General features: G+C 41.3%; 1 protein-coding gene across 1 annotated transcript; it reads left to right on the forward strand.

The window, feature by feature from the left end:
* Window positions 1-3,137: 3,137 nt before the first annotated feature.
* si:dkey-192p21.6 (uncharacterized protein LOC565246 homolog) lies at window positions 3,138-24,288 on the forward strand. The gene is made up of 18 exons (XM_068326732.1): window positions 3,138-3,219; window positions 3,438-3,532; window positions 4,776-4,894; window positions 5,780-5,898; window positions 7,651-7,720; window positions 7,806-7,872; window positions 9,370-9,452; window positions 11,980-12,056; window positions 13,275-13,305; window positions 13,405-13,565; window positions 15,711-15,823; window positions 16,028-16,149; window positions 17,507-17,630; window positions 17,710-17,796; window positions 19,203-19,280; window positions 22,375-22,445; window positions 23,495-23,607; window positions 24,107-24,288. The coding sequence occupies exons 1-18, from the start codon at window positions 3,138-3,140 to the stop codon at window positions 24,286-24,288; spliced, it is 1,794 nt and encodes a 597-aa protein (XP_068182833.1).
* The last annotated feature ends 3,091 nt before the right edge of the window (window positions 24,289-27,379 follow it).

Consider the following 27,379-nt stretch of genomic DNA (forward strand, 5'->3'; position numbering starts at 1 on the left):
TCTTTTTGATGTAATGTGTTTTTATCTTGGAAGTAGCTTTGAAATAGCTTTGAAGTTATTTTTTCACAAAAGCTATTTGAACTATCCCCATGGGGATCAATAATTTAATGGCCCTGTGGGGACATTATATATGTGTGTGTGTATATATATATATATATATATATATATATATATATATATATATATATATATATATATATGTATATATATATATATATATATATATAACACACACATATATGTGTATATACCTGCATATATAATCAAAGCACTTAAGTGTCTCACGAAAGTCCGAGACTGACGGAACAGAGCGCACTTCCGGATGCTGTCAGCCAATAGAATGCACGTACGGTATCAAGTGACTGCCTACTAAAAATCCTCGATGAGGTGGAGTCGCAACATATATATACAGGTATATATATATTTAAATATATATACATATGTATCTACTGTGTGTGTATATCTATCTATATATATATACAGTATATATACAGTATATATATACAGTATATATATATACATACACACACATAGATACAGAGCACTCTCGCACACATGCGCATCAACGATTGCATCAAGACTAGAAAGCTCCTCACCATGCATGGAGGGCTTCACCCCAAATCCAGCCCCCTGGGGCTGTACACTAAGCGGAAAGAGGGAGGCCGAGGACTAGTGAGCATCAGGGCCACTGTCCAGGATGAAACATCGAAAATCCAAGAGTACATCAGGAAGATGGCCCCAACAGATGAACTGCTCAGTGAATGCCTTAGACAGCAGAAACCTGAGGAGGAAGAGGAGGAGGAGGAGGAGAAGACAACATGGAGGGACAAGCCCCTACACAGCATGTACCACCGTCAGATAGAGGAAGTGGCTGATATCAAGAAGACCTACCAATGGCTGGATAAAGCTGGACAGACAGACAGCACAGAGGCACTGATCATGGCAGCACAAGAACAGGCCTTAAGTACAAGAGCAATAGAGGCCAATATCTACCACAGTAGATCTGACCCAAGGTGCAGGCTATGTAAAGAAGCCCCAGAGTCAGTCCAGCATGTGGTAGCAGGGTGTAAGATGCTCACCAGCTCAGCATACATGGAAAGGCACAACCAAGTAGCTGTGATAGTGTACAGGAACATCTGTACCCAGTATGGACTAGAAGTACCCAAATCCCAACGGGACATACCACCAAAGGTGGTTGAGAACGAGGCTAAAATGCTGTGGGACTTCAGCTTCCAGACTAATAAACAGCTGCTGGCTAACCAACCGTACATAGTGGTGGTGGACAAAGAGCAGAAGAGAGCAGTGGTGATAGATGTGGTGATTCCATCTGATGCTAACATCAGGAAGAAGGAACACGAAAAGATTGAGAAATATCAAGGGTTGAAAAAAAAGCTGGATCATATGTGGAAGGTCAAGACAAACGTGGTCCCCGTGGTAGTAGGAGCACTTGGGGCAGTGACCCCCAAACTGGAAGAGTGGCTCCACCAGATTCCTGGAACAACATCTGAAGCGTCAGTCCAGAAGAGTGCAGTCCTAGGAATAGTGACGATAGTACGCTGAACCCTCTGGTAGAGGCCTTGGGGTGCTCATGGAGTGCTGTCAACTTCTTTGGCCAGTATGTATGGATCATATCGAGGCCCAGTGCTGACCAACATCTTTGACACTTTTTCTTGGGTGTCTGCCATTGAGATGGTTAGTGGTTCTTGTTCTGGGAGGCTGCTTTGGTCAGTTCTCAGGTTCACTAGCCACTGGGCATCGGTGTTGTGTGGTGCTTCTCTTTCCCATATGCCCTTCCAGTATTTCTATACGTCAGCTCTTGGTGGGTCTGACCGGCTGCTGTTATTTCCCTGCCACTGAGAGTACACCTTTGCTGGTTGAGTGGAGAAGGTCTTGTTTTTTTTCCTGGCCTCAATCTCCTTGGTGTATCTTTTCAATCGGGTAGCCAAAACTGTTAGTCTCTGGCAGTTTCGAGTGCTTCAGATATGGAAAGCTTGTTGTATTTCCTGGGTACCCCTTTATTCACCATGTTACCTTTCTGTAGCTCAGCTAGCTGGCTGTCTTCTCTCCATGTCACCTTTATCTTGGCCTCTGTCTCTTCCACGGAGGGTATTGCTTGTTATATCCTGTGTTGATCTTATATCCCAGCATCTCGAGGATTACTGTTGCTGTACTGTGAATCAGCTTGTTGGTCTCAGTTATGTTCCCTGTGGGGATGGTTCTTATTGCAGCATTCACATCTACTAGCAGATCTTCTGAAGGTACTTAACAACTCAGCTCCGGTATTTGTCGGAGGCTCCAGGTTTCCAGTTGGTTCACGATCTTGCTTCTCAGGTCAGTAGTATACTGTATGTTGAGGCTGTCTACAGTATATCTCTTGGGGCTTGGTACCCAATCACGGATTTTGGGGGTGATGGTGAAACCCCCTGCTGACCTGGCGTCCTGGCTCCCCCTTGCCGTAGCATTGTTGTAGTATTTCATCTATTTCTAGTTGTGATAGCAGTTTTTGGTTATGGATGTTGGAACACTTGGACTGTATATATTCATTCTACGGGCCTGAGGCTAATTGATCATTTTTAATTTTAATTAATGTTTAATATTGCACACACTGGGTAGATTTCAGCATGTTGTCCCCCATCTGTTCAGCAAGCAGGACAGCCAGCGTCAAAGTGAGCGTTGCTCTCTTGCGGTGGTCATGTCAAAGGTTAATAAGCTGTTCCTGCAATGTCACCCTGCTGAACTCATCTGTCACTGCTGTGCCCTGGGAAATGAACTGTATAATGAAATGATGCGAGGAAGAGGATGTGACAAGTGATCAGCATTTAGCAGTCACGAAATCCAGAAGGGTCCTTAAGTATGTTAATTAGAACAGACGACATGCTGGCATTCAGAATAAAACCAGAAGATTGGAGACATTGCTGGACAAATGTTTCATTACTTAAGTTATTTAAACTTGTAAGGTTTCTGTCCTCATCATTCATTCTTCATCTCAACTTCAGCTAACTTTTGCCCCAAAGTGGACCAAGCGTTTCACACTGCAGACCAATTAAAAGTAGTCCCCAGGCACACTGCCCTTTGACCACGCTTTATATTGCTGTGAGTGTTGTAAAGATGAGCAGTGGCTGTTTTCACATAGAAACATGGAGCACAGCAGAATGATACAAGCTTGTCTAACTTTGTTCATCGTTGCGGCGAGCACCTATGGAGCACACTTACAAGCAAGTGAGTTCTTTGAGATTCAGTAGCGGCAGGTTCTGATGGAGGTTAAAAATTTAAATAACGCTTATCAGTCCGTAGAGAGAGCTTATTCAGTCAGCAGTATTTAGTCAGTGTTCTGGTCCTGTGATAGTGATCTCTAAAGCCTATGCCTTCTTTTATTTATGGTGGACACAAAAAGTCGAGCACCAGCTGTAAATCAGCTCTGCTTTAATTCTATGCAGGTCCCGCTCTGAAACTGGACCAGGCTTTGTTAACATTTGAAAACAAGCTGATGGACGAGGTCCAGGTCTTCTACACCTCTGATTACTGCTACAAGGTAATGAATTTATGATGCATTTATTTCCCCACTCCTATGTCTGATAAGACTTCTCATCTGAGATACAGTATGACCATACCATCAAAATGACATTAAAATTGTAATAAAAGTAAAATTAAAAATTTCATAAATGTTAACCTTTTCACTGGAGTAAACATTCCTGAATTCCATTGTAAGAATGTACAGACATATGGTCAACATGTTAGACACAGTTGTGGGCTACATATGACATGAAGAGGTGTATGGATGTAATGCAACTTAAATAAGTTCGTACAGAGTCCGCTAATTGTTCCAAACTTTGAGTTTGAGCACCAGACGTAGAGTACATCTTTAACGTATTTACAGGAATCCATTTTCTGTGAAGAGGAAATGAAGATTTCTCTTATAAAACACCTTTGGCTGTGGCCAAACCACGTAAAAGCCATTAGGAAGTGGAAAGCAGGATTTAGAACAACCCACTATGGCAAAATTAAATGGAGGGGTAATTTTAGAGAAAGTATTATATATCTACTACTACACTGTTTATGCACTTCTTCCCAGAGTTTCTCCAGAGTTTCTCCAGTGTGTTCTATTGATAAAAACAAAAACAAAAATAAATACAAATAAAATATGCTAAATACATAAATTAAAAAAGAAAGGTAGAAAGGCAGAAAGGCAATGACAGAGAGGGAGAGGCAGAGCTGAGGACAGAGATAATAATCTAATCTGAGCTGTGGTTCATACTGGCGTGTTTCTTACGTACGGAGCCAGACTGAGCTAAAAACTTACAATGTCTCTGCTCTGTTGGTAAAATGACTTAAGTATTAATCTTTTAAGTGGTAAAAGAGGCAGCATGAACAGTTTAATATTAACTCTTAAGCTCATCAATATGAAAGATAGTCCTGGTGTGACCCGTATGGTACAACACTCTGTTTTGTTTTTACTATTTGTAGAATGAATACATAAGGTAGATGATATGGTGAAGACAAAGACCCAACAACCCTACCTCTTTTCCCTTCTTACCCCATCCCCATCTTACCCCTGCCCTACCCTGGCAGGTTCCAATTTAGCACAATCATAGGAGCACTTCACATTGCATTTCAAGTTTATAACAAACCAATGAACCATCTCAACCTCATCAGTTTTGTCTCATGATCTAAATCTAAAAACAATCTATATACAATCTAAAGTACTGGTGTTCACCACCGACACTCTATTGTTATTCAGGATGTTAAGTCAGTCTTTCCCTTCTCTGTAATTCTAGTGTCTGTTCCAACCTTTGGTCACAGTCAAACCCAACAGCAATGCATCAGCAGTGATGAGCACCAAATTCACCCTGACCTTCCGAATCGAGTCAGATCCCAGGAACGACTCTCTTTGCCGGTAACAAGTTTCACAAATTACACAACCAGCTGTTTATTTCAGAGTCAGCCGTGCTGATTTGTTTCTAGTTAACTCTGTAACTCTGCCCGTGGGACTCTAGTATTCTTGTTAACAGATTTACTCTTGTGTGATGGCATTCAGGGACTGCGTCAGCAGTCAGTGATTATTTATGGGGTTGGGGGAGTAATCCTGACCTGCTCTCTGGACCTGAGTGATGCCTTCACTTAAACAACCTCGCTGGTAATTGATCAGGATCCTTTTCAGGGTTAATAAGAGTTGACATTCTGATATTGATGAAAAGGGCTCATTAAATCTTCAAAACTACACATCCCATGAAAAGCTAGGAAGACACATCTGCCACGTGTATTAACAATCATGGCTAAGAGGACACTGGGAAAAGGTTTTCCATTTGGGGTCACCCGTAAACACGATGCTGGGGGATTTGGTGGTATCATGTGGAGCATCTGGTGCTGTTGTTGCCATCTCAGAGGTCTCGTTTCGTGCTTCCTGAATCAATTCTAGGGTCTCTAACCAGACTGTGCAGCTATTGATTTCCTTTTCCCCCTTTGAAAAAACACTCCAAGTGATAGCTAGTATGTCATCCCAGCAGTGGATCAATATGAGCGTGTAATGCATGTTTTTGGGGCCTGAAAATTGAAAGAGCGAATGGGTGGAGGGGTTGTACTTTTAGTCTCCAGACACTGGGTGGTGCTCCTCAGCTTTACATGTATGATAAAACCACAAAAGCAGAATGCTGGGGGGGGTTTTGGCAGTCAGGTCAAGAGGAAAACAGAAGTGGATGAAATTACCTCAGATGAGATACACATTTAGGTTTATGTGCTTTTATGGAACGTTTGTCCACATATATCACTGTTTTGGTTGAAGGTGGAGTCAGAAGTATGGAGAAGCCGGTCATTTCTCTGTTTGGATCCAGATGTCAGAAGCCACTAGTAACCCCACCTGCACTCACGCTGTTGATAAAACACCAAACAATGCATACCAGCGTAAGTACACATCACTGATGAAGAGTAATGATATTCAGCATTAAGTCACACAGATTTCAATAACCGGATTGGATAGTTATGATTGCTTTGACAGTAGAAGAACCTGTGTCCAAACCTTCGAACCACTTCCTGCTTAATTGAGTCAGCAAAGACAAGAATCGCTGGTCTTGAACACATTTACTGAGCAGCAGTTCTCATCCATCTCTTGGGACATGATGTGTATTGATCAGATAAGACATGCTTTCTTGAGAAAGGATAAAAGAAAAGCTTTTCTGTTTTGTTTTGAAGGCCTAGCTCCATGCGTGGAGGATTGTGGGTAATACATTAGGGAGTGTGGAAGGATTAGGGCGTAATGGGATTTTGAAAGCGTCGCTCTCCATAATGCACACTCTACTTAACAATATTGCAGATTATGTTGTAGATCAGACTTTTAAGGCCAAGTAGCCATTATCTGAGCAGATATATGGTCAGTATGACTGCATCCCTCACAGTATGATGAGCGTCCATTAGCTCCACAGACCGGTGATTACACAAACTCCCCACAGGACTTGCTCAGCTTAAGTAATGGTCTGGTCAGCAGCAGCAGAACACAGGTTAGAGTTGCCCCGTTGGAGAATTTCAAAGTTTACTTCAGCCTCTCTGATTGATCGGTCATGAGGTTTCATGGGGTCATTTGTTGGGCGTGGTTTTCTTCAAGGATGTTTCTGTGCAGCTGCTATCAGATAAACCCCTTAATTGTGTTAGTAGTGTATTCTGCATCGTACCACAAACCACATGTTACCTGCCAAGGCCTTAATTGGAACTGCTGCTAATTTTTTTTCCCCCCATCAACTTTGGTAAACATATTGACGAACAGAGCTTAATCTGGTTATTCTGGAATGCCTCTATTAATTTAGTGTTAATCGTGACATGAACTAATAGAGCAGGAGCTGATCTCTAGCGCTGCTTCTCTTCGCATGCTGAGAGCTCTTGTTATGAGTGGGTGACAGGCCACGTCTGTTCTGATGCAATGGGCTGAGCAGTCTCTGTTCAGTATGGATTTCATTCAGCGATATGAATCCAGCTCAGATAATAGAGGCTTCTTTTTGTTTGTTTTTCCACTAAAGACAAACACTGCGCGACTGACCCATTATTTCCTGTACTTTGACGTAAGAAGGCCATACCAATATCTCCTGAGGGTGTTTTTTCAGAACCAGTAAAAACACCCTCTGATGGGTGACTGATAATGGAACGATCCCATATTCTGTCTGTAAAAGAAGTTAAAATGAGTGATTATCTGGGTTTTTTTGGTCATTTTGTACAGCTTCGAATCATTCATTGACAGATTTCATTATTTCTAAAAAGGAAAAGCCATTTGAGCTGCAGGATCTGTGTCCTCTTGGACTATAAACCTCGTGGCGACCCCACTCCTATCCGTGTTGCCCTCCAGCTCCATCACTCAGTCTTTGTTGTCTTGCATTGTCCCCGTGTAGCCTTGCATTTTCCTTTTCAGAAGGCCGAAGGCTTAAACTAGCCAACATGATTCAGTTGAGTTTATGGACAATCAACAGCTTTCCATCAGGTTCATTCTTGTCACATTAGTGATCCCCTTTGACTCTGAGCGACAGAGCAGACAGTTTGTTCTAGTAAACAGGCTTTCTCTCAGCAGTTTGACCCGTCCTGATAGAGATGGACAGCATTACACAGATTCCAGTGGCGTCAGTGGTACTGTCTGTTAACACAATGTCTATTTGCAAACCTTTTATTTTCCAGCTCTTCTGGTGGCAGCGCTCTTACTGGCCCTAATCGCTCTCTTATATGTTATGGCGCCCTTCATCTACAGGTGTGTTAAACATCATTTCTACTATCCTGAATCCATGACTCTACCATCAGAACCAGTTAGCCTAAAATAACATTCCATTTCACAGGAGGCGATGTACATCAAACCTTTTGAAGACCCTATGCTGCAGGAGACCCCAGTATTCACTGGATAACGTAAGCATAAGGCTGGCACTAATGAATATTAGATTACAAATCAATGATATCCATAATTTGATTGATCGAACTTGAAAAAAATCAAATAATTTCCACCAAGAATGTGTCTGTGGGTTTTTCTGCTCAAGCCTTTATTAAAACGTTTTGTTTGTTCGCCTTTGGAAGCAGTAATCAGTGTTGCCTTGATCCAACAGTTACATAGCATTATTTTCATTTGCCTGCTACACCACCAGACATGCATACCAAAATTACTCTGAGACTCCAGTCATCAAGCCATTTGGGAGACACTAATGGAATGATTGATACAAATGTTAGCAGAGCCAGTTGTACAGCAGACTTACATGGAAGCGATGGAGAGTCTTATCCAACCGGTCATCGCGCTTTATGGCAGGAGCTGCTGTGTGATTTTGGTGAGCATGAATGGCTCCTTTCATTATTCCGTCCAAGATGTCTGCCTTCCATATGCTGCCTGGATGACACGCAGATCCATCACAACGTATTAGTGCTGGTGTCTTCCTGCTCTGGCTCTTTAAACTGCTGCATGGAGGGCAGAAAGTCAGGCTAATCCAACTCAGAAGGCAGCAGGCCAGAGTCATCTCAATGATGTCCTCACAGGGAGAGGGCCAGAGAGACGCCACCGCCGCCCACAGGGCGACCCGGGTCATTCACAGAAAGCATGACCCGTTTGGCATTCTGGGTTTGGTTTTGTCAATATTTGCAAATCCTGGAATGATCAAAGTATTGAAAGAAATTAACATTTTATAATTAATGTTGTGTTTCAAAAAGGATGTTGCAGTGCTGCTCTTTTATGCTTATAGAAACGTCTCCTCTCATTGACCTTTTTACCTTCTAAATGTTAAGCATAGAGGGTAAACAGAAAATGAGAAGACTTACTGTCTGCCATGCAAATGCAAATAATTTGCACAACTTCCTCAAAAAAGTTTTTATAATCAGCAAATATACAAAAGTATTCAAATCAAAGGGCAAGATTTAGCAGCTAAAGAGCCAAATACAGTATTTTCCGCACTATAAGGCGCACCTAAAAGCCTATAATTTTTCTCATAAACCTACGCTGCGCCTTATAATCTGGTGTGCCTTATGTATGAAATAAATAATAAAATAAACAGTTCATTAAAGATGTGCCTTATAATCCAGTGCACCTTATTGTGCAGAAAGTAGTGTACTTCCCAGGAGTTGATTGAAACAAAACGGGGCTGAATGTGTAGAGGGAATATTCAAATCCATCACATGACCAGAAATATGACACTAAATCTAGACGTAGACATGTGACAGGGCAAGTTTTGTATTTACCTCAATGTTTTCATAGCTTGTTTGCACTGCCCCCTACTGGCCAGGTAATCAGATAAAAATGTAAGCTGTGTAATGCACTAAGAAAGAGAGAGAGAGAGAAATCAAAAGTTGAAATCATACAATCAGTCAGCAAATATTTGACTTAGTTGTGACACTACTTTGTCAATCCTGTAATTGTTTCTGCAGCGAGGAGGACCTGCTTCTGAAGCTGAGAACAATCCCACCAAGGCTAAACCAAAACGTCTGCGCTCACTGGACACTTTCCGGGGGTGTGTATGTCATAAACAACCATCTTGTTTGTCTGTCTATCACCACATGCGGCAAGTTCAAATGCTAATTCTTTTTAGAGCAGTGTGAGGCGAGATGAACATCTCCAGGCACCCACATAATGAATCATTACAGGGGGTCACAGACTGGCCACATGGTCCCCAAAGCTGTTGCTATCAGGCCGTGTAGCTCAGGGCACGATTTCTGATATCAGAGCGTCTCGAGTCGGGAACAGTGTGCTTCTGTTGGACAGGAGTGATGCATGTGATTGAATCCGGGCTTCCTCCTCGCCTTAATTGTGGCCTGGGGGGGTAGACAAAAAGCACGACTCACTGGAAACAGGATACTGGTGTGGCTTTGACCGCCCTCTTGCCAAATAATTGATGTAATAATATCGTCAACATATCAGCACATGTCCACTCGTCCATAGATCTCCTGCCAAATAGGAAAGTGAGAGAAAATCCAGCAGCACTGAGGCAGCATCCAGGAGACGAGTATCATCACAAACCAGCGTGTTTGGGTTGACTTCACAATTCCACACCGTTTTTTAAAAATATCTGGGATTTAATTTTTTGGAGTATATTCACAGCAAACTTGCAAACAGAGAAACAAGAGGACCTTTCCGTTTTTATACCTGAAATGCCCCTTCTGGTGTTACAGATACAGAAAACTTGATGCCCCCCATTTAGTAAAACTAGAAATTTTCATACATAACAAAACACTTCCTCAACCCTGACTTATTATCCATTCTTCCGATTAGCGACTTTCTATAAGGAACAGACACATCGCTCATCTACCGCAGATGCTGGGACATTTTTGTGGAGGTTCTTTTTTTTTTTTTCCTGAGTGGAAAAGGTTTTCCGGATCATTGCTCACTCAGACTCCACTGACATAATATACAGAGAGCAGGAGTGTAACGCTTGAAGTTAATTTTTCTGAAAGGATTTGGTTTTTAATCTTATGCTGCATTACTAAAAGCCTGTCGCCGGTTTTCTTATGGTCAAAAAAAAAACTGCACCGTCAGTAATTAGCAGAGGCAACGGCTCTTTCAGCAAAACAAAGGATTGTCATTTCCTTTTCGAACCAGGTGGCTGACTCATTCTGCGCTATATTTTGTCTAAGCTCTCTGATTCAGTTTCAATTATACTCTGAAGTTTTGCCAAAAAAAGAAGTCTTGGCATATTATGACTAGCTCCGGTGTCCACGTACTTGATGTGGCCAACACTGTAGGTAACTCAATATTGAGCATTAATGGGGTGTAACTATCCATTTGCGATGGGGAAATGCATTAACCCAACGTTCTAATTGGTGATGCATATACAGCGATGGGAGTCACTGCTGCAGCAGAGACCTGTCTGTAGTTTATTAGCTGTAAATCACAGGTGCTGGTTTCCAGTCTGCATTAGAGAAGTGAGGGATGGTTGGTGGAGAGCTTCACAGGGAGATTTACAACTTCAACCTGATTAGGAACTTAGAAACGGGCCTGTTCTCTTTCAGGTTGGGTATTATCATGTGTCTCCTGTACACTCATATTAAATAAGCACTTTTATTTTCCTTAGTCATCACCAGTTGACTCTGATGTCACGTGTGGAGCTTGAAACGTATCCCACACCCTGAGCGTTTTCATTGCAAAGACGGCCAATAAGTCCTGATAAAGCAGCAGGTTTTCAGCAGGTCTCATCTGGACAATGATTTAACTTCCGTCTTTGTCACTATGGCGACTAATGGATTCGTTCATCAAAATTCAAATGTGTGTGTGTGTGTGTGTGTGTTAGAGAGAGAAAGAGTACATGGGCACATGCAGCAAGGTTTACACTACTTTAATAGCCCTTTTGAGATGATAGTAGACGATTAAAATCTTGTATCAGCAGGTTGGGGCTAAAGAAGCTGTAATGGCTTCAGTGCTTCTTTTAATTGAATCGAGGCAGGAAAACCGGGGGGGGGGGGCACAGACCCTATCAGACACTGTTGTTCTTTGAGGTTCTTCTAATCTCATTATGGCTCAGAAAGACATTTGTTCTTCTTTTTGATCAAAATGACATATGAACCATAAGCATAAATGTAAGTATAAGCGGGGAGATGGAACAAACCTCTGCAGCCGTTTCACCGTGATGCTTTTTTACATTCCTGTGCAAAAAAAAAGCAGCATGACATGCCATGCACACACCTTTTTCCATCCAGTGAGTCAGTGGAGCACTCCATCATGCGTGCCGTGTTTCAGCAGCCTTGGCCAGTGCTAAAGTATAAAGTGTTTCATATATTAGACACAAAGTCTTTAGTCAGCAGTTCTGCATGAGGAGATCCAAAGGACAAGTGTTCATTTCCTGAGTGATTCATATTACTTGGATTGCATTACCTCGCATTTGGAGTTTGACTGAATAAAAAGCCTCCTCTTCTGGCGTTTTTATTTTGAATTCAAATGTTAGACCACTTTTGTTTGGTATATTGTTAGGAAACAGAAGCAAATGTTTTCCACTGCATGAGTCCAGTTGTTACCCCTTGACTTCATACTGCTTTTCTCGTTTGCAGGTTTGCTCTGACAGTGATGGTTTTTGTTAACTATGGTGGAGGGGGCTACTGGTTCTTCCAACATGCACCATGGAATGGTTAAGTAGTAGACAATCACCCCAGCACTTTGACTGCTGTCCTGTGGAATGAGTGCCCAAATATCTTTCTCTTTATGTTGCTCAATTTATGTCTGACTTTCAAATCCATTCCACAGCTGGAGGAACGGTTTATCCCTTGAGAATTAGAAACATTCTCATGTAACTAGAGTCAGACGATGAACTCCTTATGCTAAAGTAAAAGAATCTCTAATTTAACTGGTTGGCTGTCTACCAAAAGTAGTTTATTCCTTTATTTCATTGGGTTTATTATTATAACAGAAAAATAATTGTGGACAGCTATCTTTACAGTTGTAAAATTAACTTTTAATATAACTGTTATCATAAACTTTGATAAGACTTGAAACTTCGCCCTATATGCTTGAGGTGTGTCATAGGACATGTATAATTTTTTTCTATTTCATGTTTTTTTCCTTAAATTTTCTGAACGACTGGTTATTAAAATAAATAATTAGACTGCACACAAAGACTGTAGAAAACAATCATCTCCTTTCTCTCATGTCATCTGTAGTATAAAAACTTTCTGATAAGAACAAATACTTTTCCACTAAACATTAAAAAAAAAAAAAAATTCTGGCCTGTTGTCACTAATTGTGATAAATTCATTATAATACAAACATATAAGGCTTTTCCTCATAGGAACAAAATTGTAATCCGTAGGTCTTCTTTAATTGTTCCTAACAAACAAAGAAAAGGCAGGATGGAGGAGGGAGAATGGTTTAAATGGCAGACGTGAGAATAATGGCAGGAAAACTGACTGTTTACGTGTCCCTGAACACATCATCACAGCCCAGTGACTTCTGCATAGAACTTTTTTTTCTTTTAAATCGAAAAATGTAACTGAACCTGTAATAAAATCCAGATCACCCTTTAGGGTCTCCTCAGTTCTACTCCTCAGTCGGTTATGGTCAAATATGGTCAATGCCACATCTTCAAGACTGTAATGATTTCAGGGGTGGATTGATTTATCTCTTTCTTTTTTTGTGGTCCACTACTGTCTCAAGAGATTACATGTTTTTAATCACACCTTTTCAAATCGAAAGTTAATGACTGAAGCAGCACTTAGGGATGTGAGATTGTTCTTAATTTGATTTGGAGTCCTTTTAGATTATAGAGATGAGGTAAATTAGTAAGTGTACGCTCTAAGACAAAGTGTGTGCATGTCTGTTAATATTAATTATGCCTTTGGATTTGTTGCAGGACTAACGGTAGCAGATCTTGTCATGCCATGGTAGGTTTGGTGTAAACGGTCTGTCAGATATTCTCAGTCCTGTTTTACGTCACAAAAATGCATACATTAATTGAGTAATAATGCCGTTTTTTTCCCCAGGTTTGTGTTTATTATTGGGACTTCAGTGGTGTTGGCTTTCAGATCTTTGAAGAAGAGGGCAGTTAGTCGTCTGCAGCTGCTGCGCAAAATCAGCTGGAGAACCATCGTCCTGCTGATGCTCGGCTTCTGTTTCCTCAATTATTCTCCAAGAGACGGACCATGTAGGTGCAAAATACTGAGACACAATAGTCTTAACGGTGTTAATACACTGTTGAAGTGATTAAACTGTTTAAATGATTAAACAAAAGCATGCTCTGAAGCAGGATAACAATGAAATGCTTTTCTGCTGTTTCTCATTTGAACAACAAAAAAAAAAACCTCGCAAAATAAACTGCATTTGTTTTATTTGTATTCTAACATCATAGTGTCAACCAGCCAACAATTGTTTTTAATGAAAAGATCAATGAAAAAAAATCTTTATCTGATTACAGATCATTTATGTCGAAGACAGGAGTAATGTGTGGGGTCAGGTTTGGTAAAATCAAAATATACGTTGGTAAAGACACAAACATGTTACTTGGTTTTTGAACCAAATGTGTGACACACACAAAAAAATAAAATGCAACTCCCCGACCCCACCCCACCCAAGAGCAAGAGAAGCATTAGGGTGAAAAATCCCTTTTCACCATCCACCTGGGGATGCAGAGCAAGCCATTCTTACATCACCCCCCCCCCCCACTCCACTAATGGGCTTTCCTGAGTGGGTACCTGTGTAACCAGGTTAACAAAAATATGGTTATTGTGTGTGTGTAGTCTCAAAATCCAGCACCAAGGGGACCTTTAACAGATGCAGATTGAGCAGAAACAATCAGTGTCATAATGGACAATTACAAACAGATAGTGTTACACTGCTCAGCTCCACACAGCTGCTGCTGGAGCTGATCACAACAACACAGTGACTTTTACCATAAACTACAGCTTTGTCCTCCGTCTCCAAGGACATCCTGGCCCAGTCTGGGGTTTGATCTAATAAGAGGATGGAGTCATAGCAGCTCAATGTTAAACCGCTTCAATGTCAGACGAGACGGCACAAAGTGTTAACATCAACTATGAGTCATTTCAAATAAACTAGACGACCAAAATTATCAGCAAAGCAGAGGTAAAGACTAAATATTTATGAAGGATTGAAGGAAGGAATGAAATAAATAATTGGATCTTTGATTTAAGAATGTATGACATTTAATAAAGAACATACATAAAATAGCGACAGCAACAATTTTATTATTAATAATAAAAAGAATATTTGCGTACGTATACTTGAACATATATACTACATACATACAAACACATACAATATACTGTACATGTAGACAACTCATCAGTTTTTTGATTTTATTTGTCAATTTATTCACATTGTGACGTTTCATTTTAAGATGTAAACGTTACCTACATGGTTTATAAAGTATTTATATGATGTATATTTTTGTATATTTTATCTTTATCCATTTGAGAGTGTTCTCCAGTAAAAAGTTAAAAATATATATATTAGTAAAATAAAGATGCAGTCACCTTCACTGGTGAATATCCTTCAGAGGTTGTTAAAATGTTTGTTTTTTTTCCAAATATTCCAGTCCTTTAACCTCTACATCCTAATGTGAGATTTCTTCTGTTTGATTTCATTCTCAGAATCCTTATTTTATTCAACGTCTCACTGAAAGCTCTGAAATAAGAAGCAAAAGTCAGAACTTCACGAATGGAATTTAAAATTTACACATTATTATTACTACATTATGTACATTGGTCACAAAGTTAAGCAACATATGTTGTACTTTTCCTCTAGTTCACCTTCAAACTGATAAAGTGAGGGACAAATCATTCGGTCGGGGGGGGGGGGTAACCTGTGGATTTAATGTGTTATAAGTGACAGCTTCCTCCCTTCCTGTTAAAGCAGTGATTTCCTCTTCTTATTTGATTTGTCTGGATCAATGTTTTGGATTACATTAATTTTATGGTGCTTTGTGGAGCAAAGAGGTTTTCAATTAAGTAAAGCGTAGATTACCATCAATCTCTGATCCGCAAACCAACACTTTCCTCTCCGTTGGTTGAAACGGAGAGATAACTGACAGTCTTTGATTGCTTCCCACCTTGTTGATGTCCCGGCGCCCGACGCCGTCTCTGAGCCGTGATGTCCATCACCTCCTCCAGGAAGGAGAGGACAGACAGAGGATGGTCGACATGAATTAACCGAGCTAGAATTCGCTCAGATCAGCAGGACTAGCTCGACTCATCTGAGTTGCATCTGAGTTCATGTGTTCATCATTATCATATGTGAGGGTTTACGGTGTGTGTTGGTGGTTCTGTTCCAGTGTCCTGGTCCTGGATGAGGATCCCTGGAGTCCTGCAGCGCCTGGGCTTCACCTACTTTATTCTGTCCCTCCTGCAGTCTTTGTGGGGCCAGACAGAGATCCCTCAGACAGCGGTGAGAGCCTCTGTCAGGTTCACTTACATCAGGCATTAAGAAGTCCAGCATGAGGAGCGACATTTAAAACAGCTCTTGTTGGGTATTCTTTAGATTATCTCTTTGTTAGTTTGTCTTATTGTTCAGATAATTGGTCAGATATTACCCAAAATGAAATTTATGGTTAACAGGTGATAAAAAATGAGTGGTTTTGTTCTTGACCAGCCTCACCGGTGGAGCCCGGTCCAGGATGTGGTCCTTTACTGGCCTCAGTGGCTGGTTATCGTTGTCCTGGAGACCCTGTGGCTCTGCATCACTTTTCTTATGCCTGTTCCCAACTGCCCTACGTAAGTCCACGCAAAGCTGCTCCTCTCATCTAAGTCACTGAATCCAACCTATTGATTAACCCGCTTGACACATTCTGTCCTGAACGTGGAAATTTCATCCATCCGTCCATAATGGATGGGTGATCTCCATCTGAGACTGTGATGCTGCTGCAGAGGAAGTGTTAGTGTGTACCTTGTGTTGCTACCTTTTATGAAATGCAGTGATTTATGGGCCTGTATTGGATGCTTCAGAGGGCATAATTAGCCAATCTCAGTCTGTCGTGAGCACTAAGAGGAGCGGAGGCAGAGGATCCATCTTCCTCGCTCGGTCTCTTCTGCTCAGTGCTGCATTTTCTGTGGGTTTTTCTTTCATTTAGGTGATTCTTTGTGTTGCTTTTTCCTTTTTTTTTTTTACAGTATTTTCTTTGCTCCTTCTCAAAGGAACATGAAGGTGTGTCTGTTAGTCTATACATAGCAGGAAATAGTCTATTTGCATCTCCTCAAAAGCCCATGAACAAAAGTAATTGTGGGATTCCTGAAGGTGAACATCATCAGTGTGGTTATTCTTCAGATACAGACGAGTCTGAACTTTGGTGATCAATTTGTTTATATTCATCTATGATGGAGGTTTTAGGGTTTGTTCACATCAACTCAGCAGAATGTGTACTTTGACGCGATCTTCCACAATCTTGTGGCCGTTCATATATTGCGGTGTTTTGCTCCGTCACTCAACAGTAACACACGCTTCAGTAACAGATCAGATGTAGCATTATTGTGAAATGACATGTATGAACCTTGTGCTGTTTATTGATCACTCATCTTTGTCAGTGATCAATAAAGCCCTTCTGTATATTATTGTCTCCTACCAGAAACAAAGAGAGATGTATGCAGGGACGGGTTTATGAACCACAAGGTTTTTTTACACTAAATAATTAAGTCCAGCATTATGATCTAATTACCTTCATAATGTTTCTTACAACATAAAGTCTTAAATAGACCGAAGGACAATCGTTACCTGAGCCGTCAGAAAGAAGTGTGACAAATAACTAACAGTGATGTGAAGACAGACAGGACACCAGAACGTACACAAACAAGAGGAAACATGGAAAAATCATTACAGCGTGTATAATGAAATGGATGACCTGTGTTATAACACGACTGCTCAGTGTTTTTGGCCTGTTCCTTTAAATGCAGTCATATAACAGTCATAATAATTCATGTACCTTTACCATGAAGCCTCCTCTGGTTATATCTGCTTCGCTAAAAAATATTTTTTGAGTTGCATGAATTTTATTTTATAAGCCTTTATAATCATTTCTTAATTTGTAATCTTTCAGATGTGTTATTTTGCTAACTTTCTTACGTTGTTTGTTATCAGAGGATATTTGGGAGCTGGTGGGATCGGTGATGATGGTCTTTACCCAAACTGCACTGGAGGTGCAGCAGGATACATTGACAGATGGATGTTTGGTGATAATATGTATAGATATCCCACATGCAAAGTAAGAACTTCTTCTTTATTTTATTATTTCATCTATTGAGAAACCTTGAATTAAAATCTCTTTTGCTTTTCCCGTGCAGGAGCTGTATCAGACCACGCAGCCCTTTGACCCAGAGGGGCTGCTGGGTACCATCAACTCTGTGGTCATCGGGTTCCTGGGGATGCAGGTGAGATGAATCCTTTGTTGTTCACGCAGTCAAGTTCATTAAAGTTCAGGACTGTGAATGGATTGTTTTCCATCTCTATGATTACATATTGAACTACGTGCTGAAGAAACCCCCATCACCAAATGTTATGACTATTAAACTAAACTGATAATATTGTTTTAGTGAACTAGCCCTCAAGTCCTCAGAGTACTGATCAGTAGCTGGATGAGAGCAGCAGAGTCTTTGATTCATGCAAGGCCAGAAAATTATAATGCTGATAATAAGACATACGTACAAACATCTTCAGCCCCCACTTCTTCTGCTGTCGCGGGTCGCGGGGTAGTTGGAACCGGTGGCTTACTCAAGGGCGCCTCGGCAGTGCCCAGTTGGTGAACTAGCACCTCTCCACTGCCAGTTCACACTCCAATATATAGGGAAAAGTAGAGTAAAGGATAAAGGTTATAGGATAAAGTCGAACAGAGGGACAAACATTGAAATCATGTCCTAAAATCACAAATAATTCAAAAGAATAAAATGTCAATGCGAAAACAATAGAGCAGTTCAAGCTTTAAGTAGGTCTAATATAAAAGACAGAGCAATCATAAAATCTGAGAATAATAACAGACTATAATCAGAAAAACAAAGGCTATAATAAAACCATTTAGTATGACTTTTACTAGTATGACTTTACTTATTTAGTATGAGAAGTTTTCACCTTTATTCAAGGTCATACCTTCTCTAGACGAAGTAAGCAAAAACGTTTCCTAACTCAATGCCGCTTTTGGATGAAATGCATCAAACAGATGAAATCAGTTATGACTCAGCACGACATGTAGATTCCAACACATCTTCTTTGTCGCCGATAGTCGACGCTGGTTTAATCAACATCCTCTAGTTTATCAGACAAAGCCATCCAGCTAACGTTTGTCCCGTGTCACTGTAAGTGCACAGCTGCCTTCCTTTATTGACAAAACGGCGTTGGAAAGAGAAGACAGAGCTTTTACGCTTTCAAACTTGAAGACCTGATGGCGACATGGTCACTTATAACCATTTGTGTTGTGGGAAGTTGCTTTGCAAAAGCAGCCACATTGCTCATTTCCCTCAGGGAGGTTAGCAGTGAGCCCTTCAGTCAGCGGGTCTCAGACGACACGCCAGGTGTCTGCAGCCCCCCCCCTCTGAGTCCACCCATGCTAATGTCCTCAGCTGAAACACATTCATCATCACCAAATTAATCAGAGGGTGCTGATGACTTACACCCCGCATCTGGAGAAATATGATCGCCACATCAGGGACGCAGCATTCACACCCACATCCAGGCATATTTAGTTATCCAGGGGTAAATACACAAACACCTTGTTAGTTCAGGTCAATATGGGGCTTCTCATTAAATATGTGACTGTGCCTACCCCCCACCTCCTTCTTCACAGGCTGGGAAGATAATCGTTTTCTACAAAGAATGGAACTTCCACATTCTGTGCCGATTCCTAGCCTGGGCTGTCTTCCTGGTACGTTACATCACTTACATCACATGAAGGATTTAAACACAACTGCTAATGCAAATGAGGACGTTCACCAAAAACGCTTCAGCCCTGCTCCCGCTTCAGAGACTCATGCAGAGCTGAATCTTTCTGTTCTTGTTGTTTTCGGTGTTTTAAACCGTCACCCAGCGTTCTGGTGGCTCCATCGCTGCTCACAGCAACCAAAGCAATTCATTAGCTGAGACGTGTGTGAACTTACAACAGATAAAAACTTATCATGTGCAAATAAACTGATCAATAAATCAGCTTCTCAAGAAACACCTAAATGAATGAATGTGCTTTAAACTGGAGTCGCATCCTCTGACAGTACAGCAGCTTAATAACAAGCACCCCGAACAAATGCGTGCTCTGATCCGTCAGATTATAATCTGGATCTGCAGCACACTAAGCACACGCTTAGATGTCACGGTTCATTACCTCTGACTAGGACGTTAATGTTTCACTGGCATTCATTTGTCTGTTAGCAGGAATACACAAAAACCAAAACCAATTTGGGAAGAGTGTGTTAACTTCTGTTATAGATCTGGACAAACAGGTGGATTCAGGATTTTTATTCCACTTTTTATTCCACTATTCCACTTTTTTATATAAAGTTATACAACAATACAGTTGTGTGTGTGTGTGTGCGTGCGTGCATGTGTGTGTGTGTATATATATATATGTATAAAACATAAGAAATAGTAATAAATAAGAGAGTAATACATAAGAGAAGGTACTCTGTCTCATGGTGTTAAACAACAGCTATTTAACAGCAGTTTTAAATTACAAAAATGACATTCCGAATAAACAACACACACTTAACACCTAATAACTAAACAAAAACACCCAAGAATCCAAAGACATTTCTGGATTAACGTCAAATAAACAGATATGCACCTTACAAAATAAACAGAGAAACAAAACCTCCTTATTGAATATGAATATGCTTTTCATCATAAATCTGCTGGGATAAAATATTTGTTTAGATTCTGTCCTCTCACTGGGTGGTCTTAAAGCACAAAAAGAGGAATGCCAGCCTCAGTTTGATTCAGACGGAAATGTGTCCCACAGGGAGAAGCGTTGTGTTATATGAGATGGCCCACTTTACATTTCTAACCCTGTGATATGAGACCGTTAGTCTGTGCTGAGGGGACTGACAGATATCCGTGTAGAAATGCCTGGTTTGGCTGAACTGTGCAAGGCCACCGTTTTCTCGTCGGTACAGCGAGCTGCAGAGATGTAGCTCATTTGCAAAACAAGGTTAGTGGAAGCCTGCGTTGTGTGGAGGCAGACATCCTGAGCTGGCAGTCCTCTGACCTGGAGCGATGATGGAGCTGCAGGAGCTGGCTGCAACGCTCAGCCTTTGAAATCAAGCTGTGGATGATGAAAAGAAAGGGCCGCAAGTTTTTAGCCTGAGAAAACTGCACAAAAACAGACTCGCTAGTTTCAAGTTCAGTAAGTTTGGATGTGATTCTTAAACTGTTTTTAGGAGGTCACGCTCCTCCATGCTCGTCTGTGGGAAAGTTTGAGCGCTGGGATGAAAGAATTAGTTTAGCAAGGACGTACTGTATATAGGATGATGCTAACGCTAGAATCGTTCATCCTGAGGGGAGAATCTGTATTAAAGTTTAGACGTCGAGACATTTTTCTGTTTTCTTGTCAATGACCATCGTTGTCGCCTGAGTGACAGAATGGATTAGAAGTTAATGAGATTCATCAATAAAACACCTCCCAGAGCCTCAGAGCAAAAGCACACAATAAAAAAATTAACTCTAAATGTCTCTCTTGTGGTCCGGAGGATCTTTTGTTTTTTTGGTCGGTTAAAAGCACATTTTCTTTTCTTCAGCAGTTAAAAGTTTGAGGATGTAACTTTTCCTGCAGCACACATGTTGGACCTTTTAACTTCCAGTCGTAGTGACTTGCTTTTATTGGAACACTGTATTATGTATTAGCATCGGGATGCTTATTTCACTGGAGGATCAGCATATGTTGTCAAACCAACTGTATATACCATTATCTGGAGGGTAAAGGTTATTGATTGTGGGAGCAGACCCTATTCCCACAATCAAACCCTATGCGGCTTTCTTTATCTCCCTACATTGCGTGTCCTAATCATACGTATGTATGAATAGGATATCCAACATGCTCCACTGCTCTTCGCATTTCTTCTTCAATCTCTGAATGTATTTTAGCCTCACAAAATGTTTCCCCCAACAAAGAAGTTTTAGTGGTCGGCCTGCTCTTGGTATTGACTTTTCTAATACAGTTTTGCCTCCGAGAGCCCGGCAGGAAGCGGAGCTGGGCCGACTCTGGTTTCAGACATGTGCTCTTGACATTAGCGGCTGCCTATGTGGGGGCGAGAGCTCATTTCTGCACGCGTCCCACCTAAAGACTGATATCATGAACAGGAGAACAACAAAGTGTTAATACCATCATAGAGAAAGCCCGATTTTTACACCACAGTGTGAGTTTGTGTCTTTTTAGATCGATTATCAGGGGGGAGTCATTTATCGTCTTCCTAATAAACAACAGTTCCTGTTAATTAGAGTCCAATGATCAAGCCCCAGAAGTGAGATTGAAATTGAGCGATTGCCCCACATACCAGCCCCATCCCACATCCTCCTGGCTGGATAGCCTGGAGACTCAATTCAGCCCCGGCTAAGCTATTTCCACACCATCGATTCTGTCATCTGTGCACATGATGGATATCCACCTAACAAGCCTGTTTGGGCTCTGATTCACTGCCCTGGGTTTTTTTCTGTGCAGAACAAAATGTTGCTCCAGAATCTAAATCATGGCTAAAGAATGAAAAACATGTATTGATGCGGCGTTCATCAGATCACACACACACACCTCCTGTCCCTGTGAAGGGCTGCTGGGTCACACGGGTGTCCACGCAGAGCATTCCACTGCGGACGGTCGCGTCGGCGTGCTCGCAGTCCAATGTTGTGATTTTTGACTTCATCTGCCTCTCAGACGATCGTTTAATCTCGATTCCGTTGCCTCACATTTTAGCAGCCCTACGCCTCTTTCTTTATCTCCCTCTACATCGATTCAAAATCTGTTTCATTTCCACCCTCAGGGAATCTCTGCAGCCATCCTTACTAAGTGCACAAGAGACGGGGGATTTATACCTGTCAATAAAAACCTTTGGTAAGTGCTTCCTGACCCTCTAAATCCAGCCACTTTTTCCTTACAAAAGAAAAGGATGGGTTCCCACAGGCACAAATCAGCAGGCTGAAACACAGGTTTACTTACGCCTAACGGTAAATAATCACCCAACAGACTGTCAGGAGTGTGAGGCGGAGCGGCTATATGTCTTCCCAACATGATCAGTCTTCCTTATGGCCAGCAAAATAAAGGAGGCTTTATCCGCTCCGCCGTAGAAGAACTCATTTTATCATTCCGTGGAATGGATCCGTCTCTGGGAAAACCATCGCTGTGACCGCAGCGTCTTGTAACGGCTCCCAAACTCTCATGTGTCACACACACACACACACACACACACACACACACACACACACACACACACACACACACACACACACACACACACACACACACACGTATGGTACAGCTTAGATGTAGAGTACTTTACGACATGTGCTTTTCTGTAACATGATGTGAATCATTTTAATGTTAATCTGTGATGTGTAAGCAAATTCTTCACCGTGTTCCACCGGGGCCTCGGCTAACGCTGCGCTCATCCCTACAGCCATTACCTGCCTTGGCTTTTATAGGCAGTTCATCACGCACGGCTTATTATTGAGCTCTCGGCATGAGTCCCTGACTGGATGTCTAGAAGTAATTAACTTCCTGCCAAGACTCCCTTTTGGCCCCACTTTAGCTGAGATTAAAAAAAATAAAAATAAAGCATTCTCTACAAGGAGGACTCATGGAGGTAACCGTTTCACATCCATCGATATTACACCCAGCCTTCTTGCACTCGGGAGCAGACGGGGACATGACGGGCTGGCGTGGCTCCACAGGCATGTGCCAAGGATCCACAGCTAATATTTTAAAACCATTCCAACAAACTGTCCTGCAGTTTCTTGCACTGGCTCAAGGCCCCTGGGTGTTGTTTATCTGCAGAGCAGAATTGATAGATTCTTTTACACCCTCGTTCACGCCACAGTGCTAACATTTTAGTGATCCCCTAAATGCTGTTCTTGACAACTGTTGCTAATGGTGTGCTTCGACAGGTCGCTGTCCTACGTGGCGTGTATGGGATGTTTCTCCTTCCTGCTGCTGGGGGTCATGTTCTTTGTCATCGACGTAAAGGATTGGTGGGCCGGACAGCCATTCGTATATCCAGGTGAAACAAACATGACCGGCACACCTTAATCACATGAAAAATACGTAGAGCTTAGATAGTTGATATTTCCATATAAACACCATTACGACAAATATTAAATAATCATAGTGATGAATCACAAAGAATAAGTTCTAATTACAGTATTTTCCGCACTATAGGGCGCACCTGAAAGCCTTCAATCTTCTCAATTTCTTATAATCCAATGTTCCTTATATATGAAAAAAAGTTTTAAAATATTCATTCATTGAAGGTGTATTAGATATGTTTTATAATCTAGTGTGCCTTATAATCCAGTGCGGTTTATGTATGAAATAAAAAAAAAAAAATAGGCCATTCATTGAAGGTGCGCCTTATAGTGCAGAAAATATTGTATTTTTAACATTTACATTCAGAGTCGGTCCGTCTGACGTCATAGACAGAAAAACACACTTTTTTTTTTTAGCTTTCTCATTAAAACATTAGCGTCCTGTTCCAGAACCAATCCGTCTCTTCCCCTCAGGGATGAACTCCATCTTTGTATACGTCGGCCACTCCCTCCTCGGTTTCTACTTTCCCTTCAACTGGGAGATGCGTTTCCAGGACAGCCACTGGGAGTGGCTCTTCCAGAGCCTGTGGGGAACGGCATTGTGGGTACTCATTTCATACCTGTTGTTCAGAAAGAGTTTCTTCCTGAAAATATAAACCATCATGAGCGTGAGTCTGTCATTCCTCTGGAAACACTATTATATTATCATGTAATTTTAACCAAACACCTTTCATGGGAAGGCTGACAGATGATCATATTTATAACTGTGGGAGTTCAAATAAATCCTCTGCACCGCTTTATATTTTTCTGTCATCCACAAACATATCAATGAGTTGTAACGATGCTAATCTGAAAAACAAAGCAGTTCAGACAAAGTGTTTAAGCGCTAATGAAGCCGTTCACCACAGCGGTTCTTCTGGCGATGTCTCGTCCTTTGGAGGTGTGGACGACTGATTTGTGTATTTGATGCAACATATTTTGTGCATTGAATAGACCGATTAAATCAAGCATACTGAGGTGGTACTTAACAAATTAGGCTGAGTGATTCCACTACACACCAGGCCAGCCATTACGAGTCTGTTGCCATGACCACTCCTTCCTTTCTCATAAGTGTGTGTGTGTGTATGTGTGTGTGTGCTCACATGGGCTGGTACCATCTGCTGTCCGGGTGACGGTACTTTAATAGGGGTCAAGATGCACGACTCACACTGGAGTGTCATTAATGGGACAGACACCTCTTGCACTCCCTGTAATAGAAAATCAGGGAAATAACACAAATCCAATTTATCAGAGAACAATAGTGAGTCCTGGCAACAAGCCGGACCACATTTTACATATCAGATATTTAAGGCACAAAGGTAATCTACCTAGAGGGTTTATTTTTACACTGGATTATAATATATTTCCACATGTCAAAGCCGCCGATGAGGTCACCTGATTTATAGATTTTCATGGACGGCACACATGACGGCATTAAGCAGGTTCAGATCAGAGATGAGTGCCTGGAGTATCACGTCAGGTGGTGTGTAGATCATGAAATGACCATTTAGGTAATGAAATGAAACTGTGCTCTTCTCCCACAGTGAAATCATATCACGCTCTCATTATGGGCTGTAATAATGCTGTGTAATATGGTGTTGTAGCTTTAGTAATTGTCTTATGAGCAGAGGTTGTCGTTGGAGTCCCAGCATGCAGTCTTGCGTTCTCCAACAATCCATAATTGCTTTTCCAAACACCGGTGCCAGCAGTGGAAACACATCTTCATGCCGCATCTTCCTAAAATGAAATCAATACAAAGGTCTAAAGATATCTTCTACACATTTGCATTGATGAATCTTTGTATTTGTGTATTTAAGCATTCCTCTGACTCATCCTGAGTGACTTACAGTAACTGCGACTGCATGACAAGTACTGAACCCATTAACCGTCACAAGCAGCTGTTAGTGAATTCTAGTGTCCAGAAGAGGACGTCCACACGACGGGGTGAGGAATATTCTGCTTGTATTTCAGAGGTGCGGTTATTGTTGCTCCTGTATTGTCAGAAACAGGCCAGAAGATGTGTTTCCACATACCATGACTACATCACCACATTTCCTTGGCTTCATTGATTTTCATTGAGCGTATGTCTCAGGGTACCTATAGTCTGTCATATGGAAATTCTATCCCTGATAAGATATTCTCTCCAGACTGCTCAGATTCTCATGTCACTTAATGATCCCACACTCTCCCCTGAGACAGCATTTATCCTCCTATATAGTGTATGTGAAGACTTAACTACATAATCTGTTAACGTATTAACATCATTACATTACAGCACGATAGTCTGAAGAAATTATTTTCACACATTTTCCCGCCATAACTTTATTTTTTAAGAGCACACAGGGTTTTTTATGTGATGTAGAAGCTAATAAGTTATATAGTAGTCACATAATGGGGTAAAATTCATCTCCTTCTTTTAGTTCCTCCTCCTTTTGGTTTTGTGTGCTTTATACTCATTTCTTGCAGTATTTTTCTTTTCATAACTGTTTCAATTGTGAATCGAAAGAAACATTGTGCTTTTACACGGGTTTTTTACATTTATTCTGGTATTATCCTTGAAATCTGGATTGCTTTTTCGAGGGAGATCTGTGTACACAGAATACAGACATTAAAAACACGAATAAAATGTTCAGATTAAAAGAAGAGAATGTAATTCTATAATGTTTTGAACTAATTCCATCTACATCAACATCTGCCAGCTAGCAGCAGGTTGGGGTTTACATTTTACCGCAATTAAAATTATATTTGCTGTTATTGAGAATTATGAAATGAATCAAAAGGAAAATGGGTTGTTGTCTGCAGAAACGACCTTAGACAGCATAAAATGATCCCGTCATGGTTGTACACTGAGGAAAGACGAAGTCATTTCAGTTTCTATCTCAATTACAATTCATGTCATCTCACAAAAAGTTCAATTTTCTAAATAAAAACATTATCAAAATACTCAAAATTGTAGAGACATCAAAAGGCCTGTCCCCAGCCAATGGGAGCTCTGTGCAGAAAGTTTTGCAGAAAGGTCCCATCTGGCACAGATCCTGCTAACAGATGAGCCTAAATTAAACTGGTAGCCATGGTAATAAAAAAAAACTTAAAAAAACTAAACAAATGATAGGTATTGGGAGAAAGGAAAGACTTCATGTTGGGATCAATACTGTACAAAGTTTCAGTCTTAAATAGTTAACCCATTCCTACTCCTTCTTGAAGCTGCTGAGCAGCGCTGCAGCTCCAGTGGGTTCGCTCCATGCAGAGACATTGATTGGAGAGTGATCGGTGCGTGAGTGACTGTGGCGTCACACGGCCTTCACACTCAGACACACTGAACCTCAACATGTGCACTAATGCTGATCCAGAGCCGTAGACCGGACCGTGTGGAGAACCCTCTGAAGCACCGGGACGCTGCTCTGTGGAGCGATGAAGACGAGCAGTGAGTCTGGAGGAGGAAGAATGGTGACGCTGCTCTGCTTCACCAAACACTGGGAACCTGCAGTGTGTGGAAGGTCCAATGCATTCTGGGAAGAAAACGTCTCACCACCTTTAAGGGAGCTGAAGGTCCTGATTGGAACCTCCCATTTCATTTTTAGGGAACTGGAATTGTGTTAATGGACATTCATTGGTTTATCATGTTAAAGGCTCTCCAATACCACACAACGCTACAAGACTATACAGTAATATATACAGTACTTTAAGATACTACACAATACTACAGTA

This window comes from Antennarius striatus, chromosome 11, assembly GCF_040054535.1.
Source record: "Antennarius striatus isolate MH-2024 chromosome 11, ASM4005453v1, whole genome shotgun sequence".
In the NCBI taxonomy this organism is placed as follows: Eukaryota; Metazoa; Chordata; class Actinopteri; order Lophiiformes; family Antennariidae; genus Antennarius; species Antennarius striatus.